This window comes from Elgaria multicarinata, chromosome 17, assembly GCF_023053635.1.
Source record: "Elgaria multicarinata webbii isolate HBS135686 ecotype San Diego chromosome 17, rElgMul1.1.pri, whole genome shotgun sequence".
NCBI classification, from domain to species: Eukaryota; Metazoa; Chordata; class Lepidosauria; order Squamata; family Anguidae; genus Elgaria; species Elgaria multicarinata.
In genome coordinates, this window is record NC_086187.1 from 27,469,444 (window position 1) to 27,482,515 (window position 13,072).

The window sequence follows — 13,072 nt, forward strand, 5'->3', positions numbered from 1 at the left end:
TCCTGTTTCCCCTCGCACTTTTTGTAGGAGGAACGCCTTCGTCGTGGCGATGATTTGAGATTGCAGATGGCTTTGGAGGAAAGCCGCAGAGATACTGTCAAAATTCCCAAAAAGAAGGAGGTACGCCTTGGTCAGCGAAGAAATCCTCAGTCATTACTGGGAACGTACTGGAGATGCAATGTGTTCATTAGACGTTGCCTGTTCAGCTCACGTGCAAGAGGGTATCTGGTCATTGTTCCATGCTGGGATAAAACCCCAAATGAGAAACTAGGGTCATGCAAAAGAGTGAAATGGTACATTTTTTCCCTTGCAGCCTCTCCCTCGGTCTCTTAAAAGAAAAGCAAAATGTGGATAAACGTCCCTGTTTATGCAAAGCTAAAAATAAACCTCTTCATCAACAGCGCACCACTCTGTTGGATCTCATGGATGCCCTGCCCTCCTCAGCGCCGGCTCCTTCGAAAGGAGAGCCGTGGGGACCACCAGCTGCAGCAAAAAAACCAGACCCTTGGGGGGGACCTGCAGTCAGTAATACCTCTTCGGATCCGTGGCAATCATATGGTAAGGAAATGGCAAACCACAGATGCTGTAGCAAGATCTGTTGTCCTTTGTTGCAGTTGCCTGTTTAATAATAATAATAATAATAATAATAATAATAATAATAATAATAATAATTTATTTCTTACCCGCCTCTCCGATTGGATCGAGGCGGGGAACAACACATGTTTTTATATGGATTGGTGGTTTCCAAGTCCGGCAATTGGGTAGGGGTGGGATACAAATGTTTTAATAAATAAATACATAACATGAATCAATATGACCCCCTAGCAACCTGATTAGCTTCGTATTTGTTTCCTCTGGAAGTCCCTGGAAGGCCAGCCCTGTCTCCCACCCAGCACTTGAAAGAGTGCTTGGAATCTCGCTGGTAACTGTGCTCCGTTACACATGAAGCCACTATATTAAGTAATGACAGGCCTCCAAGTCAAGTTGCTATAATTAGCAATGCTGGAGCAGCAAATCAGTTTGTTTTTAATACTGCCCATCTTGGAAATAGATGTATTTAAACAATTTAGATGATGGGTGTGTGGGTGGGTATTTTTGGCAACCCACAATTACGCAGTGAATGCAGTTTTGAAGCTGTGTCAGTATCTAACCCCTCGATAAAAGGAATGGTTTTAGGATCCAAAGGGTCTTTCGAGATTATCATTAAATGTGCTGCTGTTACTGGGCCGCCATGGAGGTATCTAGACTTCTGTCCTCGAGGCAGCACTGCTATTATAAGGAGACAAAATGTCTGAACTGGAATAAGGGTCTTCTCCCCTCTTGCAATTGTAGTGTCAGGAAATTTTACACCTGGTGCTATATGGGCACTTTTGTGAGCCCTCAGACCCTCCCAGCTAAAATGTGAAGTGGCCCTCTTCACTGGCTGCCAATTAGTTTCCAGGCGAAGTATAAAGTGTTGGTTATCACCTTTAAAGCCCTACATGGTTTGGGTCCAGGCTACCTGTGGGATCTCCTTCTCCTGTACAATCCGCCCCGCACACTCTGGTCCTCTGGGAAGAATTTACTCCAGCCAACAAAAAAACAAGGCTGGCAACTATTACCCAGAGGACCTTTTCTTCTGCCTCTCCCAGATTATGGAATGGTTTGCCAGGAGAGATTTGTCAACTTAACAGTCTTCTGGAATTTAAGAAAGCCATAAAGACTGATCTCTTTCGGCAGGCCTATCCAGTTGAATTTTAAATTTGCCTTTTAATAATGTGCTGCTTTTAATAATGTATTATTTTTAAATGTTTTAATTAGTTATATGATGTTTGTATTCGTGTTGTACCCCGCCTCGATCCAGAGGCGGGGTTGTTGTTATTGTTATTATTATTGACAATTCTGTATATACCATTCAGCCCAAATTAAATGCCTTTTGCTCCACTTTTGGGGCAGTCAAACTGGAGAAAGGTGGATTCCTTTTTTAAAATTGCCTTTTTGAAATGCCACTCAGCTCTTAACTTGCTGCAATTTTAGAACTATAATGTTGGAAGGAACTCGGCATATATTTGGGAGTTGGTCTCGGGATTTTGTCCTGTTGGATCTGTCTCCCCCATTTGTTGGTAGAGGCGTTTTTGTGCTGTGTAGGCAAGTAATCCAGCCTCTGTTGTGGATGGACCCCTGAATGTACAATTTGCTCCTTCCTCAGGTTGGCCTTTGCCCCTCCTTCCTCTGATTCTATAGGCGTGTACAGGTGTATTTAGGGGAATCCACTCTTAGTTACATCTCCTCTTTCCCCTTTTGAGAATTGGCATTTTAAATGGATTGTCAGTTTGATTTCACCCATGGTGCTAATTGGTGGTTTAATCTCCGGTGCCAATTGAAAAGTTCTGCTGGCTGTTGCTTTTTAAATAGTATTATTTCAGCCATGTAAAGTCCATATGCCATGAGGTGAAATCCTCTGTACCTAAGGTACCCAATAAATTAGCTCATGTTTTATATAGATGATGACTGGAAAGCCTTCTCGGGAAAAGGAATAGCTAAGAGAGACAATTACTTGTGAAAATGTCTTGAGGTGGTGAAGAAGTTTTTTGCTTTCCCAATTAAGCGGTTTTACTTTACAGTAGTTCTGCATCCTGTTCTATCTGTGGGTGTCAGCAATAGATGTGTTAATGGTGGGAACATAGGAAGCAGCACTATTATGGGTCAGACTCTGGGCCTATCTAGCCCAATATTGTCTACATTGACTGACAGATGCTTTCCAGGGTTTCGTGCAGGATTCTTTCTCAGCCCTCGCTGGTGATGCCAGGGATTGAACCTGAGAAGTTGTGCTTGCAAAGCAGGGGCTATACCACTGAGCAATAGCCCTTTACTAAATGGTGGAGGCAGATGAGGTAGCAGTATCCTAGTAGTTTGCAGTTACTGCCAAGCCATTGTGTAAGGCAGTTGTGTAAGGCAATGAGCAAGGGAGGCGGTGGGCCCTAGAGGCATTCAAGAGGCAGCTGGACAGCCATCCGTCAGGGATGCTTTAAGGTGGATGCCAGCATTGAGCAGGAGGTTGGACTTGATGGCCTTATGCCCCCCTTCCGACTCTACTATTCTGTGATTCTATGAGTTAGTGCTTCCCCTGCAAAGGTGTATCTAGACAGGTGTTCCAGCAGGTTGGAATCTTCAGGGGAAATCTATTATATTGTAAAGTTAGAAAGAACTACCTGGCTCAGCTCTAGAAAATGTTCAGTAGACCCAGATTTTCTACAGCTTTTCCATTAATCTCTTGTGGTGCCCGTTAACCTTCCAGGATCCCTGGCTAACGTCTTTGAACTTGTTTGAATTCTGTTTTTGTTGTTGTTGGCTGCTTCAATGCAGTACAGTTTGGTGCTTCTGGGACCAGGACATCGTCAGTAAGTTTCTGGTCCATTCAAGCGGTCATCCACCCCCCACCGCCCAGATAGAAACGCAGATGGGCCTCTTCGATCTCTGCTTAATTCCTATCTCACGCCCTGCATTTTGCAGCTGTTCTTCTGATTATTAACCCTCTCTCGCAGAGTCTTTTTACATTGCTTTCCTTGTTCATCTCTCTCGTAAATAGGTTATCACTATTTCTGTTCTGCAGATGCAGGAACGGGTGCTCATTTAGGTGCTGCAAAGAGCAGCCTGGTCTGGATTATGCAAGGCACAGCTTGCACAGAAATTGGATACTGAGCTCCTTTTCCTATCCCCCCCCATCTCATCAGTCAGCCATTGTTCTTAATATTGTATGTCTAACGATGCACCAACCCTAAAATTATCCACTCCTCTCTCCTTCTGGTGTAGTTATGTGCGTTAATTGTTCAACCTGCCTCTCGTTGCTGGTAGCAAAATAGAGAATTGGGGACCACAGTTCTTGGTCAGTTAAAGTTGTCTTGTACGTTTCTTATTCTTAATACAGGAAAGCAGCTAGGGTATTCTATGTATTAAGATCCGAGCAAAAACTTGTCACTCTGCACTGTTAGCTGCAGCTGTGGTGTTTCCCTTACTGGCTTCCAGCATTCATTAACATCAGCGATAACAGCCCCTTGTTCTAGTTTGCCAGCTCCTTGGCTCCCAAAGATAGTTTCTCAAGAAATTAGATTTATGTATCTGAACGGCAGTAAAAAGAGTGACTCAGAGCGGAACAGAGATTTTAAAGTCTTGGTTGGCTGGGCTAGCATTTCAGTCGAAATAAGGGACTTTTCAGAAGAAGGTGTCCTGCTAAATGCCTCTACTTACTGTGTCTGCTCTGCTTTTGTTATCTGCCTCATAAAAGAGGAACTGTTCTGGAAGCTTGCATGTATGGCAGCCCCTGGCAATTAGCATTTCTTGCATGGAATCATTGATAAAAATGCAGCCGCAGGAGGAGGAAACGGGAGCCCTGGGATGAGATTAGCTGTGTTCCCTTAAAAGCCCTTCAGTGTTTCCTGTCTTTTGGAAACAACAAACATTGGAACAAAAACTTTTCCCACCTGTTGATGAACGTGAGCTAATGGTTTTGCAGTTCAGAAATCGCGTTTATCTTTCAAATGACAACAACCCAGAGTGGGTTTTTTTTGTTTTGTTTTTAAAGAAAAATAGCTTAGTTATTTTGTGGGGGGGTAAACACATTAAAAACAAGATTGGAGAAATTCTATTTTAATGTTTCGAATTCTGGGTTTCATTGTACTTATGCTGATCGATGACCGTAATAAATATTTGTGGGCTAGGCTGGGCTGGGGTAGGCCCATCAGTTGTTTTATTATGTGAGGCAGTGTGGATACTATCCATGGCTACTAGCGCTGATGGCTATGTGCTACCTCCAGTATCCAAGGCAGTAAGCCTGTGTGCACCAGTTGCTGGGGAACATGGGTGGGAGGGTGCTGTTGCACCATGTCCTACTTCGTTGGTCCCTGGCTGACAGCTGGTTGGCCACTGTGTGAACAGAGTGCTGGAGAAGATAAGATTGAGGGGAGACATGAGAGCACTCTTCAAATACTTCAAAGGTTGTCACACAGAGGAGGGCCAGGATCTCTTCTCGATCCTCCCAGAGTGCAGGACACGGAATAATGGACTCAAGTTAAGGAAGCCAGATCCCGGCTGGACATCAGGAAAAACTTCCTGACTGTTAGAGCGGTACGACAATGGAACCAGTTACCTAGGAAGGTGGTGGGCTCTCCCACGCTAGAGGCCTTCAAGAGGCAGCTGGACCACCATCTGCCAGGGATGCTTTAGGGTGGATTCCTGCATTGAGCAGGGGGTTGGACTCGATGGCCTTGTAGGCCCCTTCCAACTCTACTATTCTATGATTCTATGACTAGATGGACCCTCGGTCTGATCCAGCCTCTGGGCTCTTCTTCTGACTTAGCTACAGTATGCATGGAGTGGTCTTGGGGAGTAATCTTGGGGCTAGCTACAACTGTTCAGGCTTGGGGCTTCAGAGTGCATTTGGGTGTATGGCTTCCTTTAGCTCAGGGTGGCGTGTTTAAATGTAAAACTGGGGATTCTGTTTCCTTTGCCTGCAGGTGCCAAACCAGCAGCCCCTGTTGATCCGTGGGGAGCGCCGGCAGCATCCTCTGGTGCCCAGCCCCTCCCAAAGAACGTGGACCCCTGGGCTCCCTCTCAGCCGCCCTGTGTGGCAACAAATGCTGCCGCTGACCCTTGGGGACCAGCGCCAGCAAGCAAGCCTATTTCTGCTTCTGGTAAGTCGCATGTCTGTGGCACACCTTTCTGTTCCTCTGGAGAAACCTGCTCTACTGCCAGCCACACCTGTGTCTGAATCCCTGCCTGCCGGTGGTTCTTCCAGTCTTTTCCCTTTGGGGGATGGTTGGTCATCACACACGGTTTTTATGTTCTTCAGAATGCAGGATTTGGACAGATTAAAGTCTGTTTGGTAATGGGGACACTTTATGTTCTGTGGATTTTATCTATCGCAAGAATCTAGCGCTGCACCTGTTCTCATTTGGCCATCTGAAGTGAAGAGACTTGCTCCCACCTGGACCAAAGCAGGGTCTGGAGACGTATCATGCAGGTGTGCTTCTAAAGCTGAGCAGGTTTAGCCCTGTCAGCTGTCCAGAGCACCATGGAAGAAGGGCAAAGTCTAAATGAAATGAAGTCAATAATACCTCACGTATCTTTAAGAGGAGTGAATTCCTTACTTCTGCTCATTCTGAAGAGTTATCATTCCCAATTCTGAGAGGAACGCGTCCGTTTCTGGTGGGACAGAAGCGTCTTCAACCCTTACTTGTGAGGCGGGTTAGGCTGAGAGTCAGTGACTGGCCCAAAGTCACTCAGTGGGCTTCCTGGCTGAATGGGGACTTGAAAACCTGTATCTCTTGAATCCAGGACCAACACGCTAACCGCTATGCCACACTGGCTCTCATCTCTTGCTTTACAGATAAGACCACTCATGCGAAGGTCTTATCTTTTTTGCCTTGCAGGTAGTAAGTCTTTTGACCTCTTCAGCAATTTGAATGGGACAATTAAAGATGACTTTTCTGAATTTGACAGCCTTCGAACATCTAAAGGTATGTGTAAAATAAACGTCCAGCAAATGCGCAAGAAGGTGCTTGGACTTGATAGAGCTTTGGATTTTCCGCTGCCTTGGTCTCCTCTCCCTTTCCCCCCACAAGTGTTTAAAAGATTCTGTGCAGGTAATTGGTCTCAAGAATATTGAGGGCTACGTAAACAGGGGGAAAAAGAGAAAAGAATCAGTAACAGGCCAATATTTTTTGGAAGCGGTTTAAAAGCATATTTTCTGAGCTGTGTTTTGAACTGCTTGTTCATTGATAATTTTAATCAAGATGTACCTCTTATGCTGTCAGTCTAAAGCCTAGAGACACTTGAAATTGTCGCAGTTGTGGTAAATTCAGCTGAGAATAATTGGGCAAAGGATGCTGTGGAAATTTGGCTTGTTGGCGCTTCATGGAATAGGAATACCAAATTAAGATTTTCAAATGCAGACCAAAATGTGCTCTCCGCTGGGAATGGCTCCTGCGTAGGCACTGCTTGATACGGACAGCAGTCACAGAAGACCAGTGCTGTGCGTGGCTCCCGTTAATTTCACTGTGGTTCCTCTGAAGTCCTCAGTGGATTTTGCTCAAAACTTTTTGCCCTCAGGGCATTTGGGCAATTATGTCTTCTCCCATTGCACTGTGGGTCTTTTGCAATTGCAGAGTGATGGGAATTCCGTTGGAATGTGCTTTTCCAGTGTGCAATGGTCTCTGTTGCTACCACAGATCCAAAATACAACTTGCTCAAAGTCTGGTGGGAAGCTGCCTTAGATATATTTGTCTGTCTAGTCCAGGGTTGTCTACTCTGAAAAGCAACACATCTACAAGGTCTCAGACAGGGAGGGGTCCTTTCCCCAGCACCTGCTACCTGAAACAACTGGGCATGTTTAGCCTGGAGAAGAGAAGATTGAGGGCAGACACTTAAAATACTTAAGTGGTTGTATTTTTAATATACTTAAAAGGTTGTCACACAGGGGAGGGCCAGGATCTCTTCTCGATCCTCCCAGAGTGCAGGACACGGAATCACGGGCTCAACTTAAAGGAAGCCAGATTCCAGCTGGACATCAGGAAAAACTTCCTGACTGTTAGAGCAGTATGACAATGGAATCAGTTACCTAGGGAGGTTGTGGGCTCTCCCACACTGGAGGCCTTCAAGAGGCAGCTGGACAGCCATCTGTCAGGGATGCTTTAGGGTGGATTCCTGCATTGAGCAGAGGTTGGACTCAATGGCCTTATAGGCTCCTTCCAACTCTGTAATTCTATGATTCTATGATTCTCTTAACCAGAGGTGCCCAGCAATGGCACCTGTGTGTTCTACCACTGAGCTATGATCCCTCCCCTTTGAAGCGAGAGCTGAAAAGTCCACCATCTTTTGGACACTAATTTTAGCAGATCCCTACTGCGTGGTGACAGGAATAAAAAATAAAATAAGATAAAGAGTGCTGAAGAAGAAGACCATGTCTGACTGCATCCTGTGTATTTATAACTGTGTACTTTGATAGCAGCTTGTGTGATTTGGCCAAAGGCAGGTCAAGTTCTTTTCTTTTTTAAAGTATTCAAACCCTCTGATTGTAGGGCATGGCTGAATGCAGAGTTTTATAATGGCAATAGAATAGGGGGTGGGTGGGGTGTCAAAAATCTGATGCTTCTGACTGTCTTCTCCATAGAGACAATTAATCCGTGTCTGTATCCAACAGCACTCTAAAGAAGGATACCAAGGTCAGTTTGTAGAATCTTTCTATTATCTTACCATGTGATTGCAATTCTAGAGTCCTGAACGTCTCCAAGATAGGTAGGACTCCTGTCTGACCTGCTTTAGATGCAACACCTTTGAGTGGGCCATTAAATTCAATGGTTTTGGGAGAAATAACACACACACACACACACACACACACACACACACACACACACGAGATTCGAGGCACTTTAGCAGTAGAGAGCAATAACGTCCCTGATCCCTATGTCAGCTTAATGTTCCAGTCCTAAATGCATTTACTTGGAAGCAAACTCCGCTGGGTTCCGAGTATGTCTGCTTAGGATTGCAGCCCTTTAAAACGACAATAAAAAGAGGGATGAGCTTTAAGTATATATATTCTGACATGACGGGAACATTTAAAAAAACGCCGTATCTTGTTTCAGCTGATTCGGGTTCCACTTTGTCAGCCCAGAACAGTGGTACGACCAGCCCCGACCTCTTTGAATCTCAGCCTGCAAACTCGACCTCGAGTAAACAGAGCGCAGCTCGGAAAACTCCCGAGTCTTTCTTGGGCCCCAATGCTGCTCTGGTGAACCTGGATTCGTTGGTATCTAAGCCACCTCAACCAGCGCCTTCTCTGAATCCTTTCTTGGCTCAAGGTACATCTTGGTATTGAGAGCGAATTTGCTGTTTGTTTGAAGGGGGAACAGCAGCTCTTAAACTGAGAAGATAAGGATTTGACACGTTGGGGCAGACCAGTCCATCCACTTTGCTCAACACTCCCGCCTGCTCAGGGTTCCCCCAAAGGCATTTCTCATCAGTAGCTGTCTCTCCTTCGGCCAAAATATGATTAACAATCTGGTTGGCATGATTAACTGTAGGGTGGATTCCTGCATTGCGCAGGGGGTTGGACTCAATGGCCTTGTAGGCCCCTTCCAACTCTGCGATTCTATGATTCTATGAACTTCTAAAACTGCGTTGACCCCCAATTCTTCTACTCTGATGAGTTCTTGCTGTTAGGAAGGATGAGAGAGAAGATTTTGAAGACAGAAGGGAATGCTTTACTGTGCTGTGTGATTCAGTTGGGTGTGTGGAAAATAAAATCACATCCTAACACAATACTTAACGTTGCAAAAGCAACAAAGAGGAGCAGAGGTTCAATTGTTACATTACTAAGAATCACAATGAGTTCTGATGCTAATACATCCTCTCCAAATATACATAACAGCAGAACTGCCCTCTTGGATTACATTTAAAGAACAATAAGAAGTAGTTACAAATTATGGAGGAAATTCCCCCCCCCCACATTTTTGTCTTCATACTCAATAGCACATAGAAATGAGTTCCATAGGCTGAAGAAGTTGTGTCTTTGTTTTTGAAGCTGGCACCTGCCAGGTTCAATGGGCGACTGTGTTTTTGTATTTTGAGAGCAAACAAATACTTTGGGGACAAGGCGGGCAAAATGTTTCCCAACGGTTGTCCCAGGGAGGAAAGATTTTTGCATGGGGTGTAGAGTAGTTCATAAACCCAAGTCACAATTAGCGATACAATTAGAACCAAGCAACCGCCTAACATGTTTTAAGTACTTTTGTTTTATTTTGTTGAAGCTTCAGCCACTTGCTCTGACCGTTTTAGTTCTCCGTAGTTTGAGAACACGACCGTCTTGTGGAAGGCAGCCAGACCCGGTCGATAATGCTCTCTCTCCCTCTTGGTATTGGCAGTCACTGAACAGCCCTTTCACCGAGGTCACCGAGGCCTACCAAATAAACGGAATTGTGTACATGCTGCAAGGAATTTGTCGTTTTGGCAGCGGGCCTAAATGTCATGTCCTGGGAAAGTTCTTCTTTGCACTTTTCAAGCTTCTCTCGTTCTTCTTGGAAACGGGCTTGCTTGAGTGACACATTCATGACAAGGCTGTGAGATATGGGTCAGGCACAAAGATCTATGCAACCAGAGGCTTTGGGCTCTGCTTTCTCAAACAGAAGCCCTCCATGCTTCATGGTCAGCTAGTTTTGAAACTTGGGGAGTTCCCAAGGCTGTCTCCTGCTGGAAGCGAAAGTACAAAAATTCCACAGGGCGCACGCAAACTCCTGGGTGCTCCCTGAACGTAACGTAACTCCTTAAAATCCTGTCTGCAGGCTCTGACATGGGCATTTGAACAGAAGCCAGCACACTGTAGCAGAATGCAAACAGTGGAATAAAGTAACTAGAAATTATTGGCTGCAGATGTTCTGACTAAAATGATGCTTCTGTTGTCTGATCTGCCTGTACTGTTTTTGGAAGTAGAAATTGCTTATTGGGACTGCCTGACTGTATAGAGCCTCTTTCAAATGAAGGTGTTTTGGAGGAATTTGCTGCATTTGTTAACTTAGAAAAAAAGATAGCAATGACTCTGTAATTCCCAAACCGTGAAGTGAAGGCCGATGGGCCAGTGAGATGCTAGTGTCCTAGTAAACTTCATAGAAGAGGTCTTGACTGAGCTAGTTAGCAATTGCATTTCCTTTCCCAACAGTGCTGTTCCGTCACTGTTTATTGCTGAGCCCGTGTTACCCTAGTTGCCTCCATTCTTCTATGCTCTGTGACTCCTAAACAGAGGACGAGAAGGAACATTGTGAGCAGGACCTTCTGCCTGCTTCTCTTACGTTTAGGCAATTGTGGGGAAGGAAGAGAAACCCAAGATGGCGGGGAGTCTCTGCCTTTTTAGGCATGTGTGGGCGGTTTTCCTTCGAATCAGAAGCACTTACCGGTTGGGCTCTGTCTCTTGCTCCCACCCTCTTGTCTTGTCACCAGGATCTGCTGCTGCTGCTGCCGCTGCTCCGGTCAACCCCTTCCAGGTGAATCAGCCTCAGCCCCTCACTCTCAATCAGATGCGGTCGAGTCCCGTCATGGGAAGCAGCCCGTCCTTCAACACTGTGCCAGCTGTGGTCGTGGAGCCAGTACCTCTGCCTTCCGTGGCGCCGGCGGCCCTGGCCATGGCACCCGTGCCAGCCAAGGGCACTGTGGCGTCTCTTACCAGAATGGGCAACGTGGGCCTTGTGGGGTCAATGGTGCAGCCGCTCCACAGCACTGCAGTTGCCCCCTCGGCCTGCCAGCCTGCAAACACGACTAACCCTTTCCTCCTATAAAGGCCCGTTGTGTGGAAGCGAACACGGCGAAAGGTTTGCCGGACTGAGCGAAGTGTCTGAGGCTGGCTTGGGCTGAACCGTGTGCACGAGGGACTTGCAGAGCTAGCTGTGCGGTTTACAGTTGCGCCCTTTGAAGAATTCTCTCGCTACTCCCCATTTTAATCTAAACCTAGCCTTTGTGGCGGGTGGTACTTCTCACTTTTGACTTGTGGGAGCATTGCATAAAATGATCAGACTTGCTCACCAAAGTTAGGTTTCTTCTCGCTCTTCCCTTCCCCCATTTTTTGTTTGTTAATCATTTCAATAATTATGGGAAGGACCTGCCATTTTAAATAGCCCTCTTTGCTCTATTTTGTAGACGGTAAACTGGACCCAAAAGCGGCTGCAACTCAACATCTGTCAGAATTCCATGCCCGTAAGAAAATAGGTTTGAGACTCGAGAGTGCTAGTGAATGTGTTTGCACATAAGCATACTCATCTAGACTGTTGGTTCACCCTTAGTCCTTATAAATTGGAGGAGGAGGAGGAGGAGGGAGCGTGACTTGGGGTGCTCAGAAGTTATTCTTCGCTTATGAAATTGTAGCCCAAAACTGTACCCTTTTTTCCTGGGTTTGGGTGAGAACGGTTGGCGTCAGGCTTGTCAAAAGGGGAACAGAAGCAAACTCTCCTCCAGCTGTGGAACCCTACAAGTGTGCTGTTCAGTATGCAGTGTTGAATTTCTACACTTACAAGGACTTGTCAAGGACTTCTGTCTGAGTGGCTGGCATGCTACGCTTGTGTTCAGGAGTGTTTTGCTCTGTGCTTGTCCGATAGTGACTTCATTTGGAAATTATTGTGCGTGTATTTTGTTTTTATTTGACTTGCAATGCAAGTTGAAAATGAAAATGGCGGGGTGGGTGGGTGGGTGGGTGGGGGAGGAGGGAAACAGTGGAACTGTGTTAAATCCAGCTTCATTGGGGCAAGTTGGGGAACTAATTTGAGATGATCTTTGCTATTATTATGCAGTTATCCTTGTATACTTTTGCACTTTTAAAAAAAGCGATTAGTACCATTTTGGATTTGAGTCTGCAAGATGGGCGCTCGTTTTCACTCTTGCTAATTTTTATAATGTCCTTATTTAACAGTCTGTAGCTTTGATAGACTTATCAGGTCTAGCTGAAAAATTAAGATACTGTCATTTTTTAAATGATTTACTGCCCTCTTATTTATATATATATATATAAATATTTTAGCTCTTGGTTTCCATAAAGAGAATTTAAAAGGGAATATTAACAAACCTTTTGCTTTTGAACAAAGAGTTTGTAATGAAAATTGAAACACTCCTGTGGCATAAATTTTGAGTGGAATATGAACGTAAGATGACGTTTAAAAGGAAAACACTACAGTTGCCTTTTCTCCCTCCCTGTTTTATGATTATTACATCTCTCCCACCCTGAGCAGAAAGACTCCGGGAAGCCTTTTATAGTCAGAAGATCATGAAAGAAGAGATTACTTCTCTCTTGAAATACTTTGGGAAACTTTTAAAGAAAAACACTGTTGTATGAATGTTAACTTTAATCAACTAAACCCTTCTAACTAAAGATGCACTCCATGCTGATAACTGGCTCTGTTTACAGTCTTCATTGCAAAGTGAACCTTTTAATTCCTCAGACTCAGTTTGTCATTAAGCCATACTCAGGTTTCAACATTACTTGCTTGAAAATTTAAAGATGGCAACTGTAAAAAAAAACACCTTGACTTCCAGATGTGCAACCCACACGCAGACATACACA

At 45.0% G+C, this 13,072-nt stretch overlaps 1 protein-coding gene across 1 annotated transcript in view; it reads left to right on the forward strand.

The window, feature by feature from the left end:
* EPN2 (epsin 2) overlaps positions 1-12,184 on the forward strand; it is a 39,902-nt gene extending 27,718 nt beyond the window's left edge. The window contains exons 4-9 of the mRNA XM_063143239.1: positions 28-120; positions 402-558; positions 5,493-5,669; positions 6,408-6,494; positions 8,619-8,834; positions 10,966-12,184. Coding sequence (XP_062999309.1) covers positions 28-120; positions 402-558; positions 5,493-5,669; positions 6,408-6,494; positions 8,619-8,834; positions 10,966-11,300 — 1,065 coding nt within the window. The 3' untranslated portion in view covers positions 11,301-12,184. The remainder of the gene's footprint in view (positions 1-27; positions 121-401; positions 559-5,492; positions 5,670-6,407; positions 6,495-8,618; positions 8,835-10,965) is intronic.
* Positions 12,185-13,072: the final 888 nt, after the last annotated feature.